This window comes from Oncorhynchus tshawytscha, linkage group LG29, assembly GCF_018296145.1.
Source record: "Oncorhynchus tshawytscha isolate Ot180627B linkage group LG29, Otsh_v2.0, whole genome shotgun sequence".
Classification (NCBI taxonomy): domain Eukaryota; kingdom Metazoa; phylum Chordata; class Actinopteri; order Salmoniformes; family Salmonidae; genus Oncorhynchus; species Oncorhynchus tshawytscha.
Genome location: NC_056457.1, coordinates 13,322,330 through 13,347,412, shown reverse-complemented (window position 1 = coordinate 13,347,412; position 25,083 = coordinate 13,322,330). Strand labels below are relative to the sequence as shown.

The 25,083-nt window shown below is 42.4% G+C and overlaps 1 protein-coding gene across 5 annotated transcripts in view; it reads right to left on the bottom strand.

The window, feature by feature from the left end:
- The window catches only part of LOC112245199 (ras-related protein Ral-A-like), a 33,210-nt gene extending 12,216 nt beyond the window's left edge, over nt 1-20,994 (bottom strand). For 2 of the 5 annotated variants that reach the window (XM_042308820.1, XM_042308819.1), the window contains exons 1-7: nt 20,758-20,994; nt 19,564-19,690; nt 17,095-17,347; nt 5,805-6,013; nt 5,534-5,708; nt 5,329-5,392; nt 5,119-5,193 (exon numbers count right to left, since the gene is read on the bottom strand). In XM_042308820.1, coding sequence (XP_042164754.1) covers nt 5,138-5,193; nt 5,329-5,392; nt 5,534-5,708; nt 5,805-6,013; nt 17,095-17,208 — 618 coding nt within the window. In that variant the 5' untranslated portion in view covers nt 17,209-17,347; nt 19,564-19,690; nt 20,758-20,994 and the 3' untranslated portion in view covers nt 5,119-5,137. The other 3 variants (XR_006080311.1, XR_006080310.1, XR_002952696.2) reach the window with 2 other exon arrangements.
- Nucleotides 20,995-25,083: the final 4,089 nt, after the last annotated feature.

The following is a 25,083-nucleotide window of genomic DNA, read 5'->3' as shown; positions in this document are numbered from 1 at the left end:
CCGCACCTGCACGCCCATCCAGCATCACTAGCCTGGACGGTTCTGACTTAAAATATGTGGACAACTACAAATGCCTAGGTGTCTGGTTAGACTGTAAGCTCTCCTTCCAGACTCACATTAAGCATCTCCAATCCTACCAATCCTTGACTTCGGCGATGTAATTTACTAAATAGCCTCCAACACTCTACTCAGCAAATTGGATGCAGTCTATCACAGTGCCATCCGTTTCGTCACCAAAGCCCCATATACCACCCACCACTGCGACCTGTAGGCTCTCGTTGGCTGGCCCTTGCTTCAAACTATGGTGGCAGAGATGGTCATCTTTGGTGCATAGCCACAAGTCACCACCCTGTTGTGACATGAATCAGGGTCATGTTCAGAGAAACCTTTGGAGGTACTACACAAACTAAATATTCAGGTTTCTAAATGTTCGGTTTCCCTGCCTATTGAACACAACCTAGCTCGCCAAAAAACGTGCACTATTTAAGAAAAAAGTTCATGGAGGACCTTAAAGAGCGACTGACCCTAAAAACAACTTCTTCTGGGAGTCCCATATGGCTGCACACAATTGGCCCAGCGTCGTCTGGGTTAGGGGAGGCTTTACTTGGCTCATCGCGCTCTAGCAACTTCTTGTGGCAGGCCAGGCGCCTGCAGGCTGACTTCGGTCGTCAGTTGAACAGTGTTCCTCCGACACATTGGTGCGGCTGGCTTCTGGGTTAAGCGGGCAGGTGTTAAGGAGCGTGGTTTGGCGTTCCATGTTTTGGAGGACGCATGACTCGATCTTCGCCTTTCCCCGAGCCTGTTGCAGCGATGAGACAAGATCGCAATTGGATATGACTGAATTGGGGAGTAAAACAAAAATGGCCTAAGTAGCATCGATATGAGTCAAACATTTATTCTAGGGGATGTTATTCGAAAACATAATGTAAACTTTCACTGCTATGCGGATGACACACAGCTGTACATTTCAATGAAACATGGTGAAGCCCCAAAATTGCCCTCGCTAGAAGCATGTGTTTCAGACATAAGGAAGTGGATGGCTGCAAACTTTCTACTATTAAACTCGGACAAAACAGAGATGCTTGTTCTAGGTCCCAAGAAACAAAGAGATATTCTGTTGAATCTGACAATTAATCTTAATGGTTGTACAGTCGTCTCAAATAAAACTGTGAAGGACCTCGGCGTTACTCTGGACCCTGATCTCTCTTTTGAAGAACATATCAAGACCATTTCAAGGACATCTTTTTTCCATCTACGTAACATTGCAAAAATCAGAAACTTTCTGTCCAAAAATGCAGAAAAATTAATCCATGCTTTTGTCACTTCTAGGTTAGACTACTGCAATGCTCTATTTTCCGGCTACCCGGATAAAGCACTAAATAAACTTCAGTTAGTGCTAAATACGGCTTCTAGAATCCTGACTAGAACCAAAAAATTTGATCATATTACTCCAGTGCTAGCCTCTCTACACTGGCTTCCTGTCAAAGCAAGGGCTGATTTCAAGGTTTTACTGCTAACCTACAAAGCATTACATGGGCTTGCTCCTACCTATCTCTCTGATTTGGTCCTGCCGTACATACCTACACGTACGCTACGGTCACAAGACGCAGGCCTCCTAATTGTCCCTAGAATTTCTAAGCAAACAGCTGGAGGCAGGGCTTTCTCCTATAGAGCTCCATTTTTATGGAACGGTCTGCCTACCCATGTCAGAGACGCAAACTCGGTCTCAACCTTTAAGTCTTTACTGAAGACTCATCTCTTCAGTGGGTCATATGATTGAGTGTAGTCTGGCCCAGGAGTGGGAAGGTGAACGGAAAGGCTCTGGAGCAACGAACCGCCCTTGCTGTCTCTGCCTGGCCGGTTCCCCTCTTTCCACTGGGATTCTCTGCCTCTAACCCTATTACAGGGGCTGGGTCACTGGCTTACTGGGGCTCTCTCATGCCGTCCCTGGAGGGGGTGCGTCACCTGAGTGGGTTGATTCACTGTTGTGGTCATCCTGTCTGGGTTGGCGCCCCCCTTGGGTTGTGCCGTGGCGGAGATCTTTGTGGGCTATACTCAGCCTTGTCTCAGGATGGTAAGTTGGTGGTTGAAGATATCCCTCTAGTGGTGTGGGGGCTGTGCTTTGGCAAAGTGGGTGGGGTTATATCCTTCCATTTTGGCCCTGTCCGGGGTGACCTCGGATGGGGCCACAGTGTCTCCTGACCCCTCCCTGTCTCAGCCTCCAGTATTTATGCTGCAGTAGTTTATGTGTCGGGGGCTGGGGTCAGTTTGTTATATCTGGAGTACTTCTCCTGTCCTATTCGGTGACCTGTGTGAATCTAAGTGTGCGTTCTCTAATTCTCTCCTTCTCTCTTTCTTTCTCTCTCTCGGAGGACCTGAGCCCTAGGACCTGAGCTCCAGGACTACCTGACATGATGACTCCTTGCTGTCCCCAGTCCACCTGGCCATGCTGCTGTTCCAGTTTCAACTGACCTGAGCCCTAGGACCATGCCCCAGGACTACCTGACATGATGACTCCTTGCTGTCCCCAGTCCACCTGGCCATGCTGCTGCTCCAGTTTCAACTTCACCTGACTGTGCTGCTGCTCCAGTTTCAACTGTTCTGCCTTATTATTATTCGACCATGCTGGCCATTTATGAACATTTGAACATCTTGGCCATGTTCTGTTATAATCTCCACCCGGCACAGCCAGAAGAGGACTGGCCACCCCACATAGCCTGGTTCCTCTCTAGGTTTCTTCCTAGGTTTTGGCCTTTCTAGGGAGTTTTTCCTAGCCACCGTGCTTCTACACCTGCATTGCTTGCTGTTTGGGGTTTTAGGCTGGGTTTCTGTACAGCACTTTGAGATATCAGCTGATGTACGAAGGGCTATATAAATAAATTTGATTTGATTTGATTTAGTGTCAAAATGTACTACTAAGTGTATTGGTCCAAAATTGATATTTGCAAGATGATAAAAAATAAATAAAAATGACATGTGTTAATCTTCATTCCGTGACAACAGTTTTCCGTGGTTTGGGTTTATTTTAATCCTGTCCACAAGCCAGCACCCAAGTAATCATCAATTCGGAGCACAGCTCCACACTACCTGATCATAATGCCTATGGGGCTAGTCAGGGACATTTACATTTATTTAACTAGACAAGTCAGTTAAGAACAAATTCTTATTTACAATGATGGCCTACCCCGGCCAAACTCCCAATCACAGCCGTATGCGATACAGGATGTGTACATGGAACAATCTAATTTTCAATGATTTAAAACTTCAAACCAACTATAAATTGTAGAAATTCATATACAAATATTGAAAGCATTTAATGAGAACTAAAATGATGTACATTGTGTAACTTATGGACGGTCCCTACTAGAGGTCGACTGATTAATTAGGGCCGATTTCAAGATTTCATAACAATCGAATATCGGTATTTTTGGGCGCCGATAATTTTTATTATCGGCGTTGAAAAAAATCATAATCGGTCGACATTTAGTCCCTACTATTCCCAGAGATAGGCTATCCAAAGTCAAACCAACTTTGCCAAGGTAGCACACCAGTCGGCTGAAGCTAATTGGCTAACTCTTCCCATCTGCGAACACACAAGAGACACCTACATCAAACCAGACCGCGAAACCAACTCCCGTTTGAATTCAGTCATGGAAACTAGCATTTAATGAACCAAGTCTAAAACAAGGCAAAATTAGGAAGTGTAATAGCCCTTTAAGACCAAAGATCTATGACATGTTTAGATAGAATCCAGTTGACCCAGTCTGTAACAAGTGGGTCTGAGGCAGCAGTAATGGAAAGGACTTGGTGCTATAGAAACCAAGAGAGAACGTGACAGAGAATATGGTGATTCCTGGTAATGCTCCTTAATTACAGGACCTAACTTTTCCAATGGAAAAAGTAAATGAAGTAAAGGACAGGTAAACTGTCAAGTTTCACACCCTTCTACCATAATGAACGAGAACCCAAAGAATTGGTCTTCTCTCCAAGAATGAATGAAGTGTAAATAATAATGGGAGTGTAAATAATGAAACTGATTCCCCTCGCAACAGAGGAGAACAAAGCATGTTAGTGTGCTTACGTACACGATTTTGAAGTTTTGAAAACTTAAGTGTATGCATCAATAGTACACCTGGATTTTTGGTTTATTTTTAAAATAATTCAGTGCCTAACTAGTCCTGGGCCTAGAAAGAATATACAATAGTGATGAAGGACATGCTCCTACAGAAAGTATGATCAGCTTAGCCTATAATAATACACTAAACCAGATTTGGCACATCTTACAGTAGCCTACAATTAGAAAAATATAACTCAATTGATTAAACAATTTCAATATGACTGAAATATGTATTCTAATATCTATCTTACAATATAGTAATCTCAGTTTTCATTTGAAACCTGTTTTGTCATTGCTTCGCTTGTTTGTAGCATTGCACATTTTGTAGACTATTTTTATTCAACTATGAAGTTAACCGCAGTCAGAGACAAACACTTTGATTGTGTTTATCTGAGATGGTGTGTAAAGTTATGCGGGAGGGCAAAAGATATTCTGACACTTTAGCTGTTCTACAAGTGGTCTGAAGCAGTAGTTAGATACAAGTGTTTTCAAATGGAAGTTAGTAATGATGGTTTTGTGAAACAGCTCTGAGATTTAACGATGCTCCTACGAAATTTCTAACGAACTTAGCCTTAAGATGCCTTTGGGAAACCCAACCCTGGAGGCATGCAGGCTTTTTCCCTCTCATTCAATCAGGTTAATTGGTGTCAAATCATTTCAATTGGAAATGGTCCCTCAGAAGTAGGAAAATGTTCTGGGTTTGGGGCTGTCCAAGATCTGTCATAACATGACCATGGTCTTGTTGGGTATGCTTACATTTAAGTTCTATTCACGTAAAAAAAAAAGTATTTAAAAAAAAATAAAAAAATAAAATCAGCCTACAAAGAGCCAAGCCCAATGTTTTCACCACATTGAGTCTGTGCCATCTCTAACATGTGATCCAGAAGAACTAAAGAGGCCGCAGGTAGGAGTGTCGGAGCATAGAGGATCGATTGAGCGACAAGGATTATGGGACTGCCAAATCTGTCCATGAACCACTTGCCACAGTCAGTGCCACTCACCTTTTGTTAAACCAACCAGTTACTTCTGATCCAAGACTAGAATCCCTGGGTACCAGAACCAGGAGTAAGGGGCTTCTATGGGCACAAATAAAATGCAAAAATAGGTGAAATATTTATATACACAAAGCAGTAATCACTGACACCCTTGTCACTATAAAATGCAGCATCTCTCTCTAATCCTCTTGGCCAAACTTTTCCTTTTCTTCTTGCCGTTTTTCTCTTTACTGTCCTCCATCTTCCTCGCTCGGATCTCTCTCATCAGGTCAAAGAATACCTGCAAAGACGAGAATAAACACAGTCCATCTACAGATATGGCACCATGTTACTATGCAACATCCAAGACAACCTTCTCTGCAGTTTGTGACTGCAGAGGAGCTGAGCCCTGGTTGATAGATTTGCAACCCATCTGGCTCACCTTGTCGACATTGGCACGGGTTTTGGCAGAGGTCTCCACGTAGCACACGCCCCACTGTTCAGCACGCGCCTTGGCCTCTTCCGCGCTGACCTGCCTCCGGTCCTCCAAGTCAGACTTGTTCCCCACCAGGAGGAAGGGTGCACTCTCATCCTCCTTCACCCGCAAGATCTGCTCCCTGCAGAGCAGAGCCATTAGATGACAGTGGAGCTATGACATGTAACAACTATGGGACTATGATATGTAACTACATGGATTTGTTATGCTGCTCAACCTGAAGTCTGCTGTAGCTGCAAACGACTCTGCCTCAGTGATGGAAAAGACACAGAGGAAGCCCTCCCCACTGCGGAAGTAGTTGTCCCGGATGGCAGCATAGTCCTCTTGTCCCGCAGTGTCCAGGATGTCTATCTGGACCTCCTCCCCATCCAGAACTACCTTTTTCCTATAGCTGTCCGCTTTGGTTGGTTCATAGTCCTCAACAAACTAAGGGGGTAGCATCAACAGACAATAAATTACTACCAAGTGAGGTCATGCACACAATTGCAAAATTGGGGAAATGAGATCAGCCTAGATCAAGGCCGGCCTAAATGATGTTTGGTTTAGACCACCAGAAGATTCCAGGAATGTATATATTTTCTTGTCAACTGAATGTGCCGCTTAGTTCATGGAGGTTATTCATGTAACTGGTTCTGATATCCACCAAAGAGGTTCGTACAAAGAGTGGTTCCTGTTCTCTTCATACAAATGTGGCTTTAACTTTTGAATGGTTGAGACGCTCAGGAACATGCATGTTTCTTTTGGGGGGGTCTCTACAGCACTCACCAATCGCGTAGCAGACATAAGGAACATGAGTCCTGAACATCCCAAAACATTTCACTTACCAATGAAAATAGTTACAGCTTTACCATATTCAAGTCATTTGCCATTTTCTAATTAGCCTTAAGAACGTAGAAATATGGCTGCAGTTTGTGCTAAAGTAGTTAAAGGCAATAAAAATAAAAATGTAATTGTGGATATATCAGCCTAGAACTTCCACATCGGTGCATCCCTAATGCAAACATCTAAAATCAGAGAATGTAGAACTGATAATGGACCAATTAAGTCAAAAGTTTAGACAACTCTTTTCAGGGTTTTTATTTTTACCATTTTCTACATTGTAGAATAAAGCTCTGACGAAGGCCGTGAGGCCGATACGTCAGCTTATTAAAGATCAGTGATACTATCAAGAGCAGTGTGCGGTTTCCCATTTCCTTCAGAATAATAGTGAAGACATCAAAATTATGAAATAAAGTGTTAAACCAATCCAAATATATACAGTTAAAGTCGGAAGTTTACCTTAGCCAAATACAGTTAAACTCAGTTCCACAATTCCTGACAATAGTAGTAAAAATTCCCTGTCTTAGGATCACCACTTTAATTTAAGAACGTGATATGTCAGAATAAGATCAAAGAGAATAATTTATTTCAGCTTTTATTTATTTCATCACATTCCCAGTGGGTCAGAAGTTTACATACTAATTGAGTGTATTTGGTAGCATTGCCTTTAAATTGTTTAACTTGGGTCAAATGTTTCATGTAGCCTTCCACAAGCTTCCCACAATAAGTTGGGTGAATTTTGGCCCATTCCTCCTGACAGAGCTGGTGTAACTGAGTCAGGTTTGTAGGCCTCCTTGCTAACAAAAGCTTTTTCAGTTCTGTCCACAAATGTTCTATAGGATTGAGGTCAGGGCTTTGTGATGGCCACTCAAATACCTCAACTTTGTTGTCCTTAACTTTTTGGATATAGGGGGCGCTATTTTAATTTTTGGATGAAAAACATTCCCGTTTTAAACAAGATATTTTGTCACGAAAAGATGCTCGACTATGCATATAATTGACAGCTTTGGAAAGAAAACACTGACGTTTCCAAAACTGCAAAGATATTGTCTGTGAGTGCCACAGAACTGATGTTACAGAAAAAACCCAGATAAAAATCCAATCAGGAAGTGCCGCATTTTTTAAAACCGCCTCATGCCAATGACTCCTTATATGGCTGTGAATGGGCCACGAATGAGCTTAGGCTTTCTGTCGCTTCCCCAAGGTGTCGACAGCATTGTGATGCATTTGTAGGCATATCATTGGAAGATTGTCCATAAGAGACTACATCTACCAGGTGGTCGCTTGGTGTCCTCCGTCGCAATTATTGCGTAATCTCCAGCAGCAGTATTTTTCCGTTTGCTTCTGATGAGAAGCCAACTGCCACCACTGATAGATTATCGAATAGATATGTGAAAAACACCTTGAGGATTGATTCTAAACAACGTTTGCCATGTTTCTGTCGATATAATGGAGCTCATTTGGAAAAATGTTCAGCGTTGTAAGTGACTGCATTTTCCGGTCTTTTTCTTAGCCAAACGTGATGAACAAAACTGAGCTATTTTGTCTACACAAATAATCTTTTTGGAAAAAAATGAACATTTGCTATCTAACTAAGAGTCTCGTCATTGAAAACATCCGAAGTTCTTCAAAAGGTAAATTATTTTATTTGAATGCTTTTCTTGTTTTTGTGAAAATGTTGCCTGCTGAATGCTAGGCTTAATGCTATGCTAGGCTATCAATAATCTTACACAAATGCTTGTGTAGCTTTGGTTGAAAAGCATATTTTGAAAATCTGAGATGACAGTGTTGTTAACAAAAGGCTAAGCTTGTGTTTGAATATATTTCTTTCATTTGCGATTTTCATGAATAGGAAACGTTGCGTTATGGTAATGAGCTTGAGGCTATGATTACGCTCCCAGATACGGGATTGCTCGTCGCTAGAGGTTAAGCCATTTGCCACAACGTTGGAAGTATGCTTGGGGGTCATTGTCCATTTGGAAGACCCATTTGCAACCAAGCTTTAACTTCCTGACTGATGTCTTGAGATGTTGCTTCAATATATCCACAACTTTCCTACCTCATGCTGCCATCAATTTTGTGAAGTGCACCAGTCACTCCTGCAGCAAAGCACCCCCACAACATGATGCTGCCACCCCCACAACATGATGCTGCCACCCCCGTGCTTCCCGCTTGGGATGGTGTTCTTCGGCTTGCAAGCATCCCCTTTTTCCTCCAAACATAACGATGGTCATTATGACCAAACAGTTATATTTTTGTTTCATCACCAAAAAGTACGATCTTTGTCCCCATGTGCAGTTGCAAACCGCAGCCTGGCTTTTTTTTATAATCGTTTTGGAGCAGTGGTTTCTTCCTTACTGAGCGGCCTTTCAGGTTATGTAGATTTACTCTGGATATAGATACATTTGTACCGGTTCCTCCAGAATCTTCAAAGTCCTTTGCTGCTGTTCTGGGATTGATTTGCACTTTTCGCACCAAAGTAGGTTCATCTCTAGGAGACAGAACGTGAATTCTTCCTGAGTGGTATGACGGCTGCGTGGTCCCATGGTGTTTATACTTGCGTACTATTGTTTGTACAGAGGAATGTGGTACCTTCAGGCGTTTGCAAATTGCTCCCAAGGATGAACCAGACTTGTAGAAGTCCACTTTTTTCCCCCTGAGGTCTTGGTTGATTTCTTTCGATTTTCCCATGATGGCAAGCAAAGAGGCACTGAGTTTGACGGTAGGCCTTGAAATACATCCACAGGTACACCTCCAATTGACTCAAATGATGTCAATTAGCTGATCAGAAGATTCTAAAGTCATGACATTTTCTGGGATTTTCCGAGCTGTTTAAAAGGCAGTCAACTTAGTGAAACTTCTGACTCACTTGAATAGTGATAGTGAATTAAGTGAAATAATCTGTTTACAATTGTTGGAAAAATTACTTGTGTCATGCACAAAGTAGAAGTCCTAACCGACTTGCCAAAACTATAGTTTGTTAACAAGAAATTTGTGGAGTGGTTGAAAATTGAATTAATGACTCCAACCTAAGTGTATGTAAACTTCCGACTTCAACTGTCTATTAGAGATTCTTCAAAGTAGCCACCCTTTGCCTTGATGACAGCTTTGCACACTCTTGGTATTCTCTCAACCAGCTTCACCTGAAATGCATTTCAGTTAACAGGTGTGCCTCGTTAAAAGTTAATATATTTGAGCCAATCAGTTGTGTTGGTATACAGAAGATAACCCTATTTGGTAAAAGACCAAGTCCATATTTTGGCAAGAACAGCTCAAATAAGCAAAGAGAAAACGACAGTCCATTACTAAGACACGAAGGCCAGTCAATACGGAACATTTCCACTGTATTTGAAGACTTTCAAAAACCATTAAGCGCTATGATGAAACTAGCTCTCATGGGGACCACCACAGGAAAGGAAGAACGAGTTACCTCTAAAGCAGAGTATAACTTCAATAGAGTTACCAGCCTCAGAAAAAGCAGACCAACTCAAATGCTTCATAGGACCGGCCTCCTGGTTAGAATTTCAGAGGTGTGCACACCACCCACCGCTTCAAAGTATATTACTCGCCAATGTCCAGTCTCTAGACAACAAGGTAGACGAAATTAGGGCAAATGTTGCTTTCCAGAGACATCCTGGATTGTAACATACTGTTTCACAGAAACATGGTTCTCTCAGGAAATGTTGTCAGAGTTGGTACATCCACCGGGATAGTTTATGCATCACACCAATAGAAATAAACATCTCTGGGAAGGAGGGCGGGGGTGTATGCTTCATTATTAATGAATCATGGTGTAATCCTAACATACAGGAACTCGAGTCCTTTTGTTCACATGACCTAGAATTCCTCAAATGCCTACCATATAATCTCCCAAGAGAATTCTCGTCGTTTGTCATAGCCATGTATATCCCCCCCTCAAGCAGATACCACAACAGCCCTCAAGAAACTTCACTGGACTTTATGCAAACTGGAAACCATATCACCTGAAGCTGCATTTATTGTAGCTGGGTATTTTAACAAAGCAAATTTTAGAACAAGGCTACCTAAATTCTATCAGCACATTGATTGTAGCACTCGTGCAGGAAATAAACTAGATCATTGCTACTGTAACTACCGCGATGCATACAAGGCCCTTCGTCAAATCTGACCACTACTCCATTTTGATCCTCAAGTCCTATAAGCAGAAACTCAAAACAGGATGTGCCCATGACGAGAACTATTCAACACTGGTCTGCCCAATAGGAATCCACACTTAAAGACTGTTTCTGATCTCGTGGACTGGGAAATGTTCCGGGCAGCCTCAGAGACTAATATCGATTTATACGCTGATTTGGTGAGTGAGTTTAAGGAAATGCATTGGAGATGTTGTACCCACTGGCACTATTAAAACCTACACTAACCTGAAACTGGATAGATGGCAGAATTCCAGCAAAACTGAAAGCACAAACCACCACATTTACATCAGGGAAAGATGACTGAATATGGTTGAATACAAAGTGTAGTCATCCCCTCTGCAAGGCAATCAAACGAGCGAAACGTCAGTATAGAGACAACGTGGAGTTGCAATTAAAATGGCTCAAACATGAGACGTATGCTCAGAGTCTACAGTATGTGGCAGAGTCTACAGGCAATCACGGCCTACAAAACAAAAACAAACAGCCAGGTCCTGGACACTGACATCTGGCTTCTAAACAAACACCTTCTTTGAGGATTACAGTGCCACAGACGAGGGCCGCCACCAAGGACTGCGGGCCCTCCCTCTCCATGGCCCGAAGCGAGTAAGATATTAAACGCGTTAACCCTCACAAAGCTGCCGGCCCAGATGGCATCCCTAGCCGCGTCCTCAGAGTAAGCGCAGGCCAACTGGCTGATGTGTTTACGGGCATATTCAATCTCCCTATCCCAGTGTGCTGTCCCCACATGATTCAACATGGCCACCATTGCCTTCTTGGGTACAGAAACAATGGTAAATTGAACTAAATGACTATTGCCCCATAGCACTCGCTTCGGTCTTATTGAAGTGCTTTGAGAGACTAGTCAAGGATCATATAGCGCCACCTTACCTGCAGCCCACTTCAAATTTCATACCGCCCCAATATGTCCACAGACGATGCAATCACCATCACACTGCCCTATACCATCTGGACAAGAGGAATACCTATGTAAGAATGTGGTTCATTGACTACAGCTCAGCATTCAACACAATAGTACCCTCCAAGCTGATCATTAAGCTTGAAGTCCTGGGTCTCAACCCCGCCCTGTGCAATTGGGTCCTGGATTTGACGGGCCGCTCCTCAACACTGGGGCCACACAAGGGTGCGTGCTCAGCCCCCTATTGTACTCCCTGTTCACCCACGACTGCGTGGCAATGCACGCCTCCAACTCAATCATCAAGTTTGCAGACGACACTACAGTGGTAATAACGACGAGAGCCTACAGGGAGGAGGTGAGGGCACTGAGTGTGGTGTCAGGAAAACCTCAACAAAACTAAAAAGGAGATGATCGTGGACTTCAGGAAAGAGTAGAGGGAGCACACCCATTTCCACATCGACGGGACAGCAGTGGAAAAACGTGGAAAGTCAAGTTCCTCGGTGTAGACAATCAGGGACGAACTGAAATGGTCCACCCACACAGACAGTGTGGTAGAGATGAAACAGTATGAAAATGTAATTACAATTGAGCAAATTAACACTGGAGTGATAGATGTGCAGATGATGAAGTGCAAGTAGAAATACTGATGTACAAAAGAGCAAAAAAGTTAAAAAACAATATGGGGATGAGGTAGGTAGATTGGATGGGCTTTTTACAGATGGGCTGTATACAGCCGCAGCAATCAATTAGCTAATGTTTAAGGTTAGTGAGGGAGATAAGTCTCCAACTTCAGTGATTTTTGCAATTCGTTCCAGTCATTGGCAGCAGAGAACTGGAAGAAAAAGGTGGCCAAAGTAGGTGTTGACTTTGGGGATGACCAGTGAGATATACCTGCTGGAGCACGTGCTACGGGTGGGTGTTGTGATCGTGACCAGTGAGCTGAGATAAGGTGGAGCTTTACCTAGCAAAGACTTATAGATGACCTGGAGCCAGTGGGTCTGGCGACGAATATGCAGCGAGGGCCAGCCGACGAGAGCATACAGGTCGCAATGGTGGGTAGTATATGGGGCTGTTAGGAATATTATAAATAAATGACTTAACAATATTCTAATTTTAAATGGAACTGTAACTAAGTAAACTTATACTCTGTTTTATTATATCTGATTAACAATATGAGTTCATAAGGGATTGTGTGACACGGACAAGGAGTAATTAAATATAACAAACACCATTCCATACTAGTCTGGAGAGGAGTGGGTTAAGTAAGCAGATAGGTTAACTACCCTATGGTTGAACCGACGAAACTGAGCTCTGGGGTGTTTCAGATAAGGCAGTGAGTGCATTCCTAGGTTCTCTGTTAATTAGAACTGTCGGCTAAGTGGTGATCGATAAAGGTGAGGGGTCAAGAGTTCATTCAGTTATGTTGTGTAACCTGTGAGTGTGTTAGTGAGTTGGAATTAACTTTTAAACTCACTTAATTCTAGGTCGGGAGGAGGAGATTCATTCTAGAAGCAATGAAATGACGTAATGTTATTGTATATAAACTGTTGCTCGTGGTACCTATTATTGATAAGACTGGTCTCCGTCTATTTTATGCAAACAAGAATCTTACAAATTCTCATAAAATAGATTAAGGGAATTCAATTAATGAAAACATATTGGAATAATTAAATTACAGTAACAGGGGCTTTGGTGACAAAACAGATGGCACTGAGACTACATCCAATTTGCTGAGTAGAGTGTTGGAGGCTATTTTGTAAATGACATCGAAGTCGAAGATATGTTTGGTGGCTTGAGTGGAGGCGGCTTTGAAGCGAAATAGGAAGCCGATTCTAGATTTAATTTTGGATGGAGATGTTTAATAGAGTCTGAAAGGAGAGTTTACACTAGCCAGACACCTAGGTATTTGTAGTTGTCCACATATTCTAAGTCAGAACCGTCCAGAGTAGCGATGCTAGTCGGGCGGGGGCAGCAATCGGTTGAAAGCATGAATTTAGTTTTGGTAACGTTTAAGAGCAGCGATGAGGCCACGGAAGGAGTGTTGTATGGCATTGAAGCTCGTTTGTTGGTTTGTTACAGTGTCCAAAGAAGGGCCAGATGTATACAGAATGGTGCCGTCTGCGTAGAGGTGGATCAGGGAATCTCCCGCAGCAAGCGCGACATCACTGAGGCTGAAGAAATTTGGCTTGCCATCTAAAACCCACAAACTTTTAAAGATGAACAATTGAGAGCATACTGTCGGGCTGTCCTGGCACGGCAACTGCACCTCCCACAACCTCCAGGCTCTCCAGAGGGTGGTGCGGTTTGCATAACACATCACCGGGGGCAAACTACCTGCCCTCCATGACACCTACAGCACCCAATTACAAGGAAGGCCAAAAAGATCAAGGAAAACAACCACCCAAGCCACTGCCTGTTCACCCCGCTACCATCCAGAAGGCGAGGTCAGTACAGGAGCATCAAAGCTGGGACTGAGAGACTAACAGCCATCACTAACAGAGGCTGCTGCCTACAGACTTGAAATCATGACCACTTTACTAAATGGATTTCTAGTCACTTTAATAATGCCACTTTAATAATGTTTACATATCTTGCATTACTCATATATGTAAACTACCATTTTTTTTAAATGGTTCTTTAAAAAACAAGGACATTTAAGTGACCCCAAACCTTCACCCATTAAAATAACAAATTGATAATAAATACAGTGTAGACATTGCTAAGGTTTAAATGACTACAGTAGCTGGAAATGGCAGATTTATGGAATATCTACATATGCGTACCGAGGCCCATTATCAGCAACTATCACTCCTGTGTCACAATGGCATGTTGTATTAGCTAGTCCAAGTTTATAATTTTAAAAGGCTTATTGATCATTAGAAAGCCCTTTTGCAATTATGTTGGCACAGCTGAAAACTGTTGTTCTGATTAAAGAAGCAATAAAACTGGCCTTTAGACCAGTTGAGCATCTGGAGCATCAGCATGTGGGTTCGATGACAGGCTCAAAATGGCCAGAAACAAAGTCCTTTCTTCTGAAACTCGTCAGCCTATTCCAAGTGAGAAATTGCCAAGAAACTGAAGATCTCGTACAACGCTGTGTACTACTCCATTTCAGAGAACAGCGCAAACTGGCTCTAACCAGAATAGAAAGAGTGGGAGGCCCCCGAGCACAACTGAGCAAGAGGACAAGTACATGAGCGTGTCTAGTTTGAGAAACAAACGCCTCACAAGTAATCAACTGACAGTTTTATTAAATAGTACCAGCAAAACCCCAGTCTCAAGGTCAACAGTGAAGAGACTACTCTGGGATGGATGTTGGCCTTCTAGGCAGAGTTGCAAAGAAAAAGCCATCTCTCAGACTGGCCAATAAAAAGAAAAGACTAAGATGGGCAAAAGAACAGACACTGGACAGAGGAAGATTGGAAAAAAAGTGTTATGGACAGACTAATCTAAGTTTGAGATGTTCAGGTCAAAGAACATTTGTGAGATGCAGAAAAAATAAAGATGCTGAAGTGCTTGACGCCATCTGTCAAGCATGGTGGAGGCAATGTGATGGTCTGGGGGTGCTTTGGTGGTGGTAAAGTGGGAGATTTGTACAGGGTAAAAGGGATCTTAAAGGAGGAAGGCTATCACCCACTTTGCAATGCCATACACTGTGGACGGCACATAATTGGAGCCAATTTCCTGCTATAACAGGACAATTACCCAAAGTACAGCTCCAAACCATGCAAGAACTATTTAGAGAAGAAGCAGTCAGCTGGTATTCTGTCTATAATGTAAAGGCCAGCACAGTCACCTGATTTCAATCCTACTGAGCTGTTGTTGGAGCAGCTTGACCATATGGTATGGAAGAAGTGCCCATCAAGCCAATCCAACTTGTGGGAGGCGATTCAGGATGCATGGGGTGAAATCTCTTCAGATTGCCTCATCAAATTGACAACTAGAATGGCAAAGGTCTGCAAGGCTGTATTTGCTGCAAATTGAGGATTCTTTGACAAAAGCAAAGTTTGCAGACAATTATTTCAATTAAAAATAATTATTTATAACCTTGTCAACATCTTGACTATATTTCCTACTCATTTCATCTGTTTTCATGGAAAACCAGGACATTCCCAAGTGACCCCAAACTTTTGAACAGTAGTGTATATACTGTATTTTATACCATCTTAAGATAACATACAGTATATACACTACCGTTCAAAACACTACCGTAAATATACACACACATACTTATTCAATCCCTTTACTTAGATGTGTGTATTAGGTAGTTGGAATTGTTAGATATTACTGTACTGTCGGAACTAGAAGCACAAGCATTTCACTACACTCGTAATAACATCTGCTAACCGTGTGTATGTGACCAATAAAATTTGATTTGAAGTAACAAGCACATCAACTGTTCAGAGGAGACTGCATGAATCAGGCCTTCATGGAATGCTGTTGTAGCTAGCTGGTTAAGTCTACCTTGAATTTTGAATAAAATCACAGCGTGTCACCAGAAAAGCACCCCCACAGCTCCATGTTTCACAGAGGGAAACACACATGCAGAGATCATCCGTTCACCTACTCTGCGCCTCACAAAGACATGGCGGTTGGAACCAAAAATAACAAATTTGTACTCATCAGACCCAAACAATTTCCACTGGTCTAAATGTCCATTGCTAGCGTTTCTTGGCCCAAGCAAGTCTCTTCTTATTGGTGTCCTTTAGTAGTGGTTTCTTTGCAGAAATCCAACCATAAAGGCCTGATTCATGCAGTCTCCTCTGAAAAGTTGATGTTGAGATATGTCTGTTACTTGAACTGTGAAGCATTTATTTGAGCTGCAATCTGAGGTGCAGTTAATAAAATTAACTTAACCTCTGCAGCAGAGGTAACTCTGGGTCTTCCTTTCCTGTGGCAGTCCTCATAAGAGCCAGTTTCATCATGGAGCTTGATGGTTTTTGCGACTGCACTTGAAGAAACTTTAAGTGATTGAAATTTACCAGATTGACTGACCTTCATGACTTAAAGTAATGATGGACTGTCATTTCTCTTTGCTTATTTGAGTTGTTCTTGTCATATTGGTATTTTAAAAATAGGGCTATCTTCTGTATACACCCCCTATCGTGTCACAACAACTAATTGGCTCAAACGCATTAAGGAAAGAAAATCCACAAATGAACTAGGCACACCTGTTAATTGAAATACATTCCAGGTGAATAACTCATGAAGCTGGTTGAGAGAATGCCAAGTGTGTGCAAAGATGTCATCAATGCAAAGGCTGGCTACTTTGAAGAAAAATATATTTTGATTTGTTTAACACGTTTTTGGTTACTACATGAATCCATACGTGTTATTTAATAGATTTGATGTCTTCATTAGTATTCTACAATGTAGAAAATAGAAAAATAAAAAACCCTTGAATGAGAAGGTGTGTCCAAACCTTTGACTGGTAGTGTGTATGTATTTTCAATTTTTTTGGCCCTCGAGCCAAAACGTTTAGCCATCTCTGGCCTCAAAAGTTGGATGTAGGCCATAAACATCTGATATCCAGAAGAAAAGTAGGCCTTCCAAAACAGCCAACAAAATATGCTCTTCTGACAAATATGGTTTCTTACCTCGTCATACATGAACTGCAGAGTGAGGGCTGACTTCCCCACTCCACCACTGCCCACCATGATCACTTTGTGGAGGGCCAGAGAGTTCTGCCCTTTGGGCTTTGCTGTTGCCATGGTGGTTCACTCCAAGTAAAGAGGGTTTAAGGAGAGCAAGAGGTTCGGGAAGAAACCAGGAGGGGAAAAGGGAGGATCTGAGGGTAAGCCAGATAGATAGGACAGCAACCTCCAACGTGAGGCAGATTGAGCTTGTCCCCTAAAATGAAAACATAAATAAAAACAAGACATCAAATACATTATTCACACTGCTGCATTGTACACTATCGCCACAAGAGAGTGCTCCCACAAGGAAGTGCTCCCTCACAGCAGTTAAAACAACTTGGCTGGATCAGTGAAACTGAGAATTTAGAAATGACTTAAGAGAAATACAGTGCATTCGATAAGTATTCAGACTGTTTTTCCACACGTTATTACGTTACAGCCTTTCTAAAATTGCTTACATTTTTTCCCCCTTCAATCTACACACAATACCCCATATAATAACAATGCAAAACCAGGTTTTTATTATTTGCCTATTTATAAAAATGAAACAGAAATACCTTATTTTACATAAGAATTCAGACCCATTGCTATGAGACTAGAAATTGAGCAACGGTGCATCCTGTTTCCATTGATCATCCTTGAGATGTTTCTACAACTTCATTGGAGTCCACCTGTGGTAAATTCAATTGATTGGACATGATTTGGAAAGGCACACACCTGTCTATATAAAAAGGTCCCACAGTTGACAGTGCATGTCAGAGCAAAAACCAAGCCATGGAGTTCGAAGGAATTGTGCATAGAGCTCTGAGACAGGATTGTGTCGAGGCACAGATCTGTGGAAGTGTACCAAAACATTTCTACAGCATTGAAGGTCCCAAACACAGTGGCCTCCATCATTCTTAAACGGAAGTTTGGAACCACCAAGACTCTTCCTAGAGCTGGCTGCCGGGTCAAACTGAGCAATTGAGGGAGAAGGGCCTTGGTCAGGGAGGTGACCAAGAACCTGATGGTCACTGACAGACCTCATGAGTTCCTCTGTGGAGATGAGAGCATTTCAGAAGGACAGCCATCTCTGCACCAATCAAGCCTTTATGGTAGAGTGGCCAGAAGTTAGCCACTCCTCAGTAAAAAGGCACATGACAGCCCACTTGGAGTTTGTCAAAAAGGCACCTAAAGGACTCTCAGACCTTGAGAAACAAGATTCTCTGGTCTGATGAAACCAAGATTGAACTCATTGGCCTCAATGCCAAGCATCACGTCTGGAGGAAACCTGGCACCATCCCTACGGTTTAGCATGGTTGTGGCAGCATCATGCTGTGGGGAAGTTTTTCGATGGCTGGGAGACTAGTCCGGATTGAGGGAAAGATGAACAGAGCCAAGTAAAGAGTTCCTTGATGAAAACCTGCTCCAGAGCACTCAGGACCTCAGACTGGGGTGAAGGTTCACCTTCCAACTGGACAACGCAGGAGTGACTTCAGGACAGGTCTCTGAATGTCCTTGAGTGGCCCAGCCTGAACCCGATTGAACATCTCTGGGAAGACCTGAAAATAGCTGTGCAGTGACACTCCCCATCCAACCTGAGCTTGAGAGGATCTGCAGAGAATTATGGGAGAAACTCCCCAAATACAGGTGTGCCAAGCTGGCAGCATCATACCATAGACGACTCGAGGCTGTAACCTCTGCTAAAGGTGCTTTAAAGTACTGAGTAAAGGGTCTGAATATTTATGTAAAATGTCCTACCTCGTACATTTTTGGTGCAAATGTATTAAATTATCTAAAAAAACTGTTTTTGCTTTGTCATTGTGAGGTATGTGTAGATTTGTGGTGTACTTTTTAATCAATTGTAGAATAACGCTGTAACGTAACAAAATGTGGTAAGTCAAGAGGTCTGAATACTTCCCGAATTCACTGTATGTCCTAATTCCAAACAAGGATTGGTTAGCATTCAGTCCATTAAAAATAATAAATAGGACGCTGTAAGGGAAGCGAGGGAGAGACAATGTGTTAGGGAAATAAGGGTATTAGCTAGGCTACAGTGGAATTGTAAGTGAAATGTCAAGTGCTGTATGGTGTTTTTGACTAGGAAACCATCGTAGCTATCCAGTTCACGTTAGCTAGTTTGGCTGACGCTAAGCAAGCTAGCGTTACCTAGCTAAGCTAGTTACTGTAGTTAGCTACATAAAACTAGCTAGTTTCACATACTAAAACAACGAGGTGTACTGTAGCTAACTAGCTAAAACGACAAAACTCAAGCTAGCTGGCTAGCTACTTAAGCCAGATGACTAACGTCAGTTAACTTGTTCTTCGATGTGCGGTAGAAGGTTGGGCTAGCTAGCATGTATTGGAAATAACCTTACCTTGGGACACTATGGGCGATACAGGCTACAAAAATGACAGCTGCAAGCTGGTTTGAAGAAATCGTTTACTTACCCTCTTCTCGCGATCGTAGCAACAAGAGAAGAGCTTGTCAAGTCTTCTTCTTTGTTATCTACTTCTTCTTCTATGATATCATGGCGGTCCGTAATCAATCGTTTAAGTCATGCCGCCACCTACTGTGCTGGAATGTAAAGATTAATCATGAGCTGCCCAATTCTGTACAACCATGAAAATAAAAATAAAAACCAAATAATTCCTTAACTTCTACCACACCCTCCCCCCTCCCATTAAAACACTCCACCCGTAGGATTGTAATGTCAACAACCATTTCAACAGTTCTGTTACCCCCAATATTTATTTTGCTGTGTCTGCAATAACCTTCAACCTGGAATTTCTGCTTTCCACAACCCAAATCGTATTGATAACCTTACCAATAAAAGCTATGAACTCAACTTTATTCATTATCAAAGTGTCCTTTGACACTGCACATTCATGAGCACAAGATTTCTGAACAAGCCTCGAAACCATGCCAGGACCATCAGAAGCACCAGCCCTGACAGTCAGTACACTTACTACAGGTACATCCATGTAAGCGCCATAGTTCTACCAATCTGTTTTACGGCCTCTGCATACGATACCTCATGACTGATCTTATATCTCTGAGCCTCTCTCTGTACCTGGCATCCACCAAATGCTGCATTGTGTTCTCCCCCACAATTACAGCACTGAACCTTCACATTGCTCCCACAGTCACTGTAATCATGTTCCCCTCCACACTTGGCACATCTGTTCTTTCCTTTACATTGAGCAGCTACATGTCCCATTCTTTGGCATTTAAAACACTGCAGTGCATATGGGACAAATTCTCTAACATTGAAACCAAGGAGTCCTATCTGTACTTTTCTCAGCAAGACTTTCTCAAACGTCAGCATCACTGATAAGCTTTCACATCTTTGACCCTCTTTCCTACTGATCAACCTTTTGGCCTCAATCACTCTGCCGCAGTGATGACTCCCCTCAATCTAGCATAAGCACCAGGGACATGGCTTTTAAACGTCGTCCCATTAAGTGTTTCCATTTCTAAAATCTTCTCTTGCTGAGCTTGGCTACCAATGAACCAAGCTAATTTCACTTCACCTACCTCTTTCTCTACGGCATTAGTTAGATGGACAGAGTGTGAGGCCCTGTGGTCTCATCAAACACCATGACAACTTTCCACTCCGACACATCATTAATCTTGCTTCCTACCTTGGCCCTGTTTATGCTTTGTTAACTAGACGCTCAACTGCTTTCTGCATCTTGATCCCTCTTCTTCCTGGCTTTCCACTATCGACCATTCCGGTCCTTGACCCTCATCCTCCAGCTCCATACCATCCGTACTGACACCCATATTGTTCGCATTCCAGCACAGCTGTTGCTTCACCAACTTTTCCTCCATTCCATCCGCGCTACTCGCCACCATTTCCCATTCCCCGAACTATGGTTCAACTCTACACGCTTCACCAATCCGACCACCTCTTCTTTGGTATAATAGCGTACGCCACAATTATAGGTGCATTCCGCCACCTACTGTACAAGTGGATAATAAAGATCCCAAAAAGGAAACAATGCAGGGTAAAGATCAAATAAATATATAACAATTCCATACAATATGAATCTGCTTGCTTTTCTGTTATAATCAAGTCCATACACAGGCTCAGAAGGATCCTGTGAGGGCGGGACATTTTCTGGCGACAGTAGTCCTTGCAGTGCTTCTGCCGGGAAGTCTTGGAGGCCCAAAAACTTCTTAGCTGCAGCTATAATGATGTCCAGCTGCTTGGGCTTCTTGGACATTTGTGCAGTACGATTCATAACTGAGGCTATAAATGCTACAAAATCCACCTTCTTCACACTAAATGTATCCAGATAACTTGACTGAGGTATACCATTTGCAACTGGTTGCGGCGCATCCACTGCCATATCTTCTTCAGAACTGTGGCCTCTTGCCCCTTCGACTCTCTTCACCGCCTCCACATAGGAGATGTGCTTTACAGCCACGATCCTTGACATACCAACGTCTTTCACAGCACTCAGGGAATTCGGGAATATGATCCCCACCACAGTTGCAACATTTTACATTCACAGGCCGTTCAATAACATATTCCTTCCTGCCTGCAAACATTTGACACTTGGCCAAACTTTGTACATTTCTTGTACTGCACAAATGCTCTTACGGCGTATCTTATATATCCCAGCTTTACATAGGATGGTAGATACTCTTCATCAAACATCAATAATAGAGATACACTTTGCTCCTTTTTAGTATTATCCATACGGCTCAATCAACGTCAATAAGTGACAAAGCAGTTACTTATGTCCCCAGGCCGCTAGGAACTCATTCCGGGTTTCAACTTACTGTTGCGAGTTAGAGTAGTAGAATACACAAGGTGCACCTTCGACATTTGGTTGTGCATCAGCAATTTTTATATTGGTATGTCGGTCACTGACAGTCACTCAATTAGCAATGTCAGCAAACAATTTCAAGATTGGTAAATTAGTCTAGCGGTACTGACCGGGCACAGAGGTCACGCCCACTCATATAGGTCATGCTCACTCATCAATCTTGAACATGGCATAAATCCTGGCAAAATGTGTAGAATTGCAGGAAATTAGATTTAACATTGTTAAAATGATCTCTGCCCCATGGCAAAATGTCTAGAATTGCAGGAAATGAACTTTAAAACCTAAATGTCTCTCCAGCATCAAGAGGGAGGCCACTAAAAGACCAATTAGCTAAAAAAAATAAAAATTAATGGGCTGTCTGTGTCAACACAGCCTAAATGGTCTGTGAGGCATGTTTGTTCTAGCTTACATAACATATTTATATCTGGAAGTTACAAACCGTTGTTTCCTGCTGAACGCACCCCAAGTATCGACCAGAACAGGCTAGAGGGATACTTCGGGATTTTGGCATTGAGGCCCTTTCTCTACCTCCCCAGAGTCAGATGAACTAGTGGATGACATTTTTATGTCTCTGTGTCCAGCATGAGGGAAGCTAGAGGTAGGTTCGCGAACAAACGCTAACATACTGGACACAGAGACATAAAAATGGTATCCATGAGTTCGTCTGACTCTGGGGAAGTAGATAAAGGACATCTTTACCAAAATTCCAAAGTATTAAAGCCTAACACTGTGATAATCCAAAATGCACATAAACTGTAATTTCATCATTTAACATTAATATCTCACTAATTAATCAATACTTCTCAATAGTTATTGTATCAATGGTCAATGCAAAGGCTTTTACATTTCACAATATCAGGACATAATATCACATAAACATTTAATGCTGCAATATGTAACTTTCTGGGCAACCCACTAAATTCACATAGAAATCTGTGTTGTAGATCTGTCATTCACATTGAAAGCAAGTTTAAGAAGTGGTAGAACTGTTAAATTAAATTAAATTTGCATGTTTTACTTTCAGTTTTGTACAACAGCTTCAAACAGCTGAAAATACAATATTTTTGGTGATGGAAAATATTTTTCACAGTGGTTTAGATGGTACAATGATTTTGTAAACTATACTTGCTTGTTTTGTCACATAAATTGAAATTAGGGAAACAATTTTAGCAACCAGGAAAAGGCGGAGCGATTTCTACCTAGCACATCTTTACGGGATATAGATATTAGGAAACACACCGCTCAACATAGAACAGGCCTAATGAAGATAACTTAATGTGGGTAGGCCGTGACTGACCTCACCTAAAAGTTGGATGCAATCCGCCAATCAAATTCCAAAGAAAAACATAGAACATTATTAAGTGCCTGGACCTGCTGGATAACTATGTGGGTGTGACCAGTATGTGAGCAATCTGCAGCAAATCAGTCCAATCTACGAACAATCCACAGTGAGTTAGCGACAGTTTGGCGATATGCAATTTATACTCTAATTTAGAGTATACTTAATAATGACTAATAATTTAATTTAGAGTCTCTAAATAGTGTTACAATTGGAATGTGCTTGAAATCGTTAGACAAATGAACAAACAGTCTGTGTTTGGCCTAAAAGAAGGAATGGGGTGATGCAATAATGTATATAAACCCAGGATGTGAATAATATGTATTGGCCAATGAGAGTCTGAAGCCACTGGTAGGCCATATTGTCACTCCCCAGATGAGGAAGTTCTCCACAGGTTTGAATGAATTATTTAAATGTTTCAAGGACAAAATTACATATACCGGGTATTTCATTTTTTTTTTACTGGGGACAGTAACATTAAATATATATTTTTAAATGTACTTGTTTTAGATTTTTTTCCCCATTTTGGTTAAGCTCAAATTAAATATAATTGAAACATTAAGGTGTCTGTAAAATAATTACTGAACTTTTCTTCTTTTTTTTACATTAATGCATTTCTATTTATCCAGTAGCATACCACCCTGCATACCACTGCTGGCTTGCTTCTGAAGCTAAGCAGGTTTGGTCCTGGTCAGTTCCTGGATGGGAGACCAGATGCTACTGGAAATGGTGTTGGAGGGCCAGTAGGAGGCACTCTTTCCTCTGGTCTAAAAAAATATCCCAATTCCCCAGGGCAAGGGTGCTGTCTTTCGGATGGGATGTTAAACAGGTGTCCTGACTCTCTGAGGTCATTAAAGATCAAATCAAATCAAATGTATTTATATAGCCCTTCGTACATCAGTTGATATCTCAAAGTGCTGTACAGAAACCCAGCCTAAAACCCCAAACAGCAAGCAATGCAGGTGTAGAAGCACAGTGGCTAGGAAAAACTCCCTAGAAAGGCCAAAACCTAGGAGGAAACCTAGAGAGGAACCAGGCTATGTGGGGTGGCCAGTCCTCTTCTGGCTGTGCCGGGTGGAGATTATAACAGAACATGGCCAAAATGTTCATAAATGACCAGCATGGTCAAATAATAATAATCACAGGCAGAACAGTTGAAACTGGAGTAGCAGCACAGCCAGGTGGACTGGGGGCAGCAAGGAGTCATCATGTCAGGTAGTCCTGAGGCATGGTCCTAGGGCTCAGGTCCTCAGAGAGAGAGAGAGAAAGAAAGAGAGAATTAGAGAGAGCATACTTAAATTCACACAGGACACCGGATAGGACAGGAAAAGTACTCCAGATATAACAAACTGACCCTAGCCCCCCGACACAAACTACTGCAGCATAAATACTGGAGGCTGAGACAGGAGGGGTCAGGAGACACTGTGGCCAAACAGGAAGGATATAACCCCACCCACTTTGCCAAAGCACAGCCCCCACACCACTAGAGGGATATCTTCAACCACCAATTTACCATCCTGAGACAAGGCCGAGTATAGCCCACAAAGATCTCCGCCACGGCACAACCCAAGGGGGGGGGCGCCAACCCAGATCCCATGGCACTTATCGTAAGAGTAGGGGTGTTAACCCCAGTGTCCTGGCTAAATACCCAATCTGGCCCTCAAACCATCACGGTCACCAAATAATCCCCAGTTTACAATTGGCTCATTAATCCCCCTCCTCTCCCCTGTAACTATTCCCCAGGTCGGTTGCTGCAAATGAGAACGTGTTCTCAGTCAATTTACCTGATAAAA